Source organism: Sciurus carolinensis, unplaced genomic scaffold (genome assembly GCF_902686445.1).
Source record: "Sciurus carolinensis unplaced genomic scaffold, mSciCar1.2, whole genome shotgun sequence".
Classification (NCBI taxonomy): Eukaryota; Metazoa; Chordata; class Mammalia; order Rodentia; family Sciuridae; genus Sciurus; species Sciurus carolinensis.
The window spans coordinates 584,404-590,403 of record NW_025920172.1 but is presented as its reverse complement, the minus strand read 5'-3'; the positions used below and the strand labels follow the sequence as shown (position 1 = coordinate 590,403).

At 51.6% G+C, this 6,000-nt stretch overlaps 1 gene segment (V, D, J or C); it reads right to left on the bottom strand.

The window, feature by feature from the left end:
- Positions 1-314: 314 nt before the first annotated feature.
- Positions 315-6,000, bottom strand: part of LOC124974734 (Ig heavy chain V region 914-like) — a 77,927-nt gene continuing 72,241 nt past the window's right edge. Inside the window, 2 exon segments of the V gene segment in view lie at positions 315-365; positions 2,109-2,416. Of these exon segments, the coding sequence occupies positions 315-365; positions 2,109-2,416 (359 nt within the window).

Here is a 6,000-nt window from a genome sequence, read left to right as displayed (position 1 = left end):
CTATAGATCATGCCTAGAGACAATTTTAAAACCGTGCCTGGAGACAATGCTAAGGACCATGCCTGGAGACAATGCTAAGGATCATGCCTGGAGACAATGCTAAGGACCATGCCTGGAGTCAAAGAGAAAGATTGCATCTCATGAGCTGCCAAGAACATACGAAGCTCAAGCTCAAGGGTGTAAAGTTAAAAATTCTCTTGAGAAGACAGCAGTGGGGCAGCTTTCTTACACAAGGGAGCCTAGGAAGTATTTTCAACATGCCCAGCCACCCAGACTCTCACAATCTGCTGCAGCCAGCGCCCCTGCAGACTTGGCTAGTGCTCCAAATAGTGGCAGACCTTCGTGTCAATCATGTGGTGCTGGTTCTGCAAGATTGCAGGGTGCTGGACTTAGGGGGTCATGGAGGCTTCCACCAGGATTTCAAAGGAAGGCCTCAGAGGCCAGCCATGGTGCACAGGGTAGAGTCCTTGTGGTCACACCCTGAGGCGTCAACGTGTGGGGATGTGAGAAGGAAGCTGAAGCTGTGGTGCAAACTCCTGAGATTTAAAATCACCAGTAACACGGGACACTGTCCTGAAAAAACAGCAGGAATTGAGAAGAATCAAGCCAACAGGAAGCCACGTGGGCTTCAAGACACAAGGCCACAGGGGTGGAGCTACACATGACATTGGAGAGAATATGAAGATGCCATGCTCCTCAAATACCGGACATCCAACTATGGGAGGTGTTTGCCCAGTTTGATTTCAGTCCTGCTTTGGTTCCATCCCTTCCTTCTATGCCCCTAGTTTTGTAACTGGAAATGTTTACTCAGTACCTTTATGTGTTGGATATTTTTAAATTGCTTTTAATTTTACAGGAACTCTCAAGGCGAGAATGGCTGAGCTCCAGAGGAATCTGTGGACTTGAACTTTGAGCAATCTCAGCACTGCCTAGACCATGGGGACTCTGGAAAATGGACAAGGTATGATTTCCTTGTGAGATGGTTGTGAGTTTTGGGAGTCAGGGGCAGAACTTTATGGTTTGGATGTGAGCTGTCCCACAAATGCTCTCAAGTGAGACAATGCAGGACAGTATCAGAGAAGAAGTGATTGGGTTGTAAGAGTCTTGCCCTAATCAGTGAGTGAATCCCATGTGGGATGAACTGAAGTGGGATGTTGTGGCTGGAAAAAATTAGAATTAGGGCATGACTTTGGGGTGTCTGTTTTGAGTCTGGAGAATGAAGACTCTGCTTCCTGATTACCCTGATGTGAGCTGCTTCCTTCCACCACCTCTTCTGCCATGATATTCAGCCTCACCTTGAGCCTCAAGGAATGGAGACTGCCTTCTATGGACTAAGACCTCTGAAAACGTGAGGCCTCAAATAAACCTTTCCTCCTAAAATTTTTCTGGTCCGATCCTTTAGTCAGATCAGTGAAAAAATCGTAGACACAAAGAGAAAAAAAGCTGAGAGGAATCCCTGGGAAATAGAAGAGAGAACAGGAGGTAGAGAACAGGATTGAGGGTGAGGTTGAGGGGCAGGAGACGGGAGGGAGGAGGAATGAAACTGACCAGGCTACCCTGTGTACCTGCCAGAGGTGCCGCAGTGAATGTCCTTTATGTTCTCTCAATGGCACTAAGGAAAACACACACACACACACAAACAATCAAAAATCCCACAAACCCCGCCCCAAGACACACACACACACACACACACACACACACAAAAGATCTGTTGGAAAAAAAAGAAAAAAGGGCAAAGAGGAAGAGTAAAGAGGAGGAAGAGGAAGTGGCAGGGATGGAAGAGGAGGAGGTCATAATCCATGATTGTGCAGTTACGTCAATTGAAATGCTATATCATCCATGATTATGAGGCACGAATGAAAAAGGAAGTATAAAGTGAAAACCCAATTGTTCTCTTCAGAGACACTACCAATTAGTACAGAACACGTCCACAGAGCTCCCCTGGGAAGCTGGTACATGGAGAGGCACCAGATGCTGGAACCTGCCCTCAACCCCTCTGCACCTGCTCCTGGGTTGACCTTGAGCTCCCTGTGTGCTGAGCGCCCCCTGCTGGCCCTGGGCACCCTGCAGGGAGGTTTGTGTCTGGGCTCACACTGAGGTCCCCTCACTGTGTCTCTAGCACAGTAATAGGTGGCCGTGTCCTCGGTTCTCAGGCTGCTCATTTGCAGGTACAGCATGTTCTTGGAGTTGTCTCTGGAGAAGGTGAACCGGCCTTTCACAGAGTCTGGGTAGTAGGTGCTACCACCACTGCTAATATACCCAAGCCACTCCAGCCCCTTCCCTGGAGCCTGGCGGACCCAGTACATCGTGTAGCTACTGAAGGTGAATCCAGAGGCTGCACAGGAGAGTTGCAGGGACCCCCCAGGCTGCACCAGGCCTCCCCCAGACTCCACCAGCTGCACGTCACACTGCACACCTGCAAATACAGAGGCAGCCTGGTCAGGACACTCACTCATCCACTCTTTCCCTCACTCCTGTCCACTCACACACTCAGGATCTCTGTTCTCCATTAATCACCTTTGAAAACAGCCACGAGGAAAACCCAGCTGAGCACACTCTCCATGGTGAGCAGCCTGTGTTGAGTCCTGAGCACTGAGTGGGATGAGCTGGAGTCCAGGGCTGGGCTCCTGTGCAGAGCTGCAGGGTCAGGGTGGCTGGTTTTCATGAGCAGAGGGAGGCCCTATTTGCATGTCCTCCTGCTCTATAGCAGCTCTGGGTGGAGGCCCAGGCAGAGCAGCCCTGAGAGCAGGTGGGAGTGACATAGGCAGCCACGTTTCCTTAAGGCTGCTGCTCTGTCACCTCAGCATGTCCTTGTGGTCCCAGAATAGTGAGACAATTCACATCCTTGGCCAGGTCACCTGGATTCCCCTAGGGCTGGCAGAGTGACTTCCTGGCCTGTCAGGGTCCTCTCTGCCATGACCACGTGGGGGAGGAAAGGGTTAACTGGAGGATGGTGGAGGATTTTTATTTCCCAAAACACTTACCTACTCAATGACCACACAAGAGACAGTACCTTATTTGTGAGAGAGGGCGTGTGACAGGTCTGGCCATACCAGCTCTGCCCTCTTCAGAGCCACGGAGTCACCCAACTCTGCTTTATTCATAATATGCAGGTAAAAGGGGCAAGAGCAGCAGGAGCTTCTTCTGAGATGGACAAGATAGGGTTGAGTGAGGGGAGCCATGCACTTAGGGGGAAATTCCAGAAGGAGACAGGGAAACACCCCCAGGCAGCTCTACCTACTTCCAGGCAGTTCCTAGAAGCCAGGCCTCTGTGTCCCGTGGCTCAACCTAGTCAGATTCTGCTAAATAAGGAGGCTCCCCACACTGGCATGGTGAGTCCCCAGTGTGACCCCAGCCCCACTCCGGGCATCCAGCCCAGCTGCCCCTCTCTGCCTCCTGCCTTCCTGCCATGTGGTGGAGGAGCCTCAGGAAGCCCTGGGCAGGAGCAGCACCTTGAGGACTGCATCCTGGTCTCCAGAACCTGCTGCAGTGCAGCTCTCTCATTGCACATCATCAGCCTCTGGAGCTGCTCAGAGCCCCACAGACTGGATCAGCTCACACTGGAGCTGGTGACAGAGGTAGTCACAGTAAACAGCTAAGGATGCAGCCCTGGACTGGGTAAAGTGTCTATGCCAGGTTGATCTGGGTGCTGGAATCGTCTCTCCAGCAGCAAACCTGGCAGCACCCATGTGGCTGACTCTGCAGGCACACAGGTGCCAATGCTGCCGAGGTGAGTCCTCTTCCATCTGTGTCCAGAGGAAGACCTTGGTGGACCTGGGGCTCAGGCAGAGCTTTGTCACAGGTGCAGCACCTACAAAGAGACCCCTGGGCCATGGCTAGTGGAGCCTGGAAGCAAGGCCCACTATGGACCCACCCCTCTAGGTCTACCAGCTGCAGGGCCAGCTAGGAGAGCAGCAGGCAAGAGACTCCAACCTGTGCAGCACAGCCTGGGTGAGCAGAGACATGGGGTGGGATAGCCTGAGGACTGGGGTCAGGACCACTGTCCAGTGTGCACAGCAGGTGGGACCTGGAGGCAAAGGGGTGAGTCCTTAACTCAGGTCCCAGGAGTGGTGAAGCACTATTCATGATCACCATGTTGTCCCTTAGTGGTGATGTGGAAAATAAGCTGTCCACAGAGGAGGAATGAACCTTAGCCAAAGAGAATGGCGTCCTGTCCCTCCTGGCCATGGGCATGGACCTGGAGCACATGGACCTAGCTGACCTAAGTCAGGCAGAGGGAGGCCATCACCACACCAGCATCATGTGGGGAAGCTACTGCAACAGCATCCTGGACAGAGAGAGGACCAGTGGCCCCTGGAGATGGGAAGGTGCAGGGAGGTTGAGGGTGGGGTAGGTGGTGAGGCCCAGGTGCAGAGAGGGCCTTGTCCTGGTGCCCTGCAGCTCACATGCACCTGTGGCCACAGCCAGGCTGTGCTTCACAGTGACTGCAGCCCAGCAGCTGGGGGCTCCCAACACCAGGGAGGGACAGGTGATGGACAGCTGGTGTGCACAGTCTGGTCCATCATGGCCCCCTCCCCCATGTGTCAGGGTGCTGTCCTCTGCCTCACAAGGACTGGGTTTCAGAGTGACTATGAAAATACAGCTGGAATGTCCAGTCGTGTGTCTGATGGAGAGAGAGGCTGACGTTCTTAGTGACATTGATGATCACACACCATCTCATGTGAAAGACAGCAGCATACAACCCATCACTGCTCATTCAGGCCCTTCCAAGTGTATTCCCCTGTCAGATCCCTAAATCAATTTCCTTAACCTGGTGCAAGTGTGTAATGAGAAAAGCAGGCTTAAGCATTGAAGTATATACTGTCTGCAAGTGAGGGTCGTCATGTTAGGGGAAGTGACCCAGCATCCACCAGGGCTCAGGACGGGGCTGAGCGAGATCCCAGAGCAAGTCCTGAGCTTTCAATTTGTGCATGTGACAGAATGTAAACCGCTGTGGAAATTCTTTCCAAATTCATATGCAATATTGTTTTTATTTGTCTGAACAGAAAGAAAATGTGGATATATGATTATTAGTAGGTTGTTTCTCAGGCTGCAAAGGCCTTATAATGAGGGAAAACCGTTGTATTTATAATTTATATTAAAAAAGATAGGTAATAATTTGAGAAGTTCATGCCATATATAGAAATTTCAGATCTACCCAACATGCAATAGCAATCTCTCTGCCGTCATCTGATCCATCTGATGGATACCTTCTATGGATGTGAGAAAATGAACCAATAATTGTCTACACTTAAACTGCTCTACTGAAATATGTACATGATTAAAAACCTGGAAATATCATTCATAGAAAGACAATTGACACATATTACAAAAACTAAAACTCTACCAGCAAAGTACAATTCTTTAATATAAAATCAATGGTGTCGTTCTGAAGATATATTTCTGAAAAAATAAACAAATGGCTTAATTTTCTGGATTGAACCAGGAGTTCTGAGGGCAATCTGGCATATAAACATTGCCAGTTCTGTTCCTCATCCAGACAGGAGCTGGACTCTCAGGACAGGTGGGCACTGACATGAGCAGGAACAGAGCCCAGGGCGTCCCTCTCTGTGACCCTGCAATCCAGCCACAGGGCTGGAATCCCAGGCAGGCTCCAAGCTGCCTCTCCCAGCAGCCAGGGGTCCTGGGCTTCTCAAGCTGGGGGTCAACTGGCAACAAGTTGGGGGTCAGAGGTGTCCTGGGCACAGTGTGTCTTCAGGGTCCTGGGTCCAGTGCAGACCCCCGTCCAGTGGCAGGAATCCCTGGGCCATTGCAGACCCCCGTCAGGTGGCAGGAATCCCGGGGCCAGTGCAGACCCCCGTCAGGTGGCAGGAATCTCCGGGGCCATGAAGTGTTCACGCAGCTCACGTGACGCACCATGCAGTTCAGGCCACTGCACAGGAAGTGTCGCCATCAGACCTGACTATGCAGCCTGTGCTGAAAGCAGGGATTCCAGTCTCTCCCGACCTGGACAAGGAGAACTGAGCAGTGTCCAGGGGG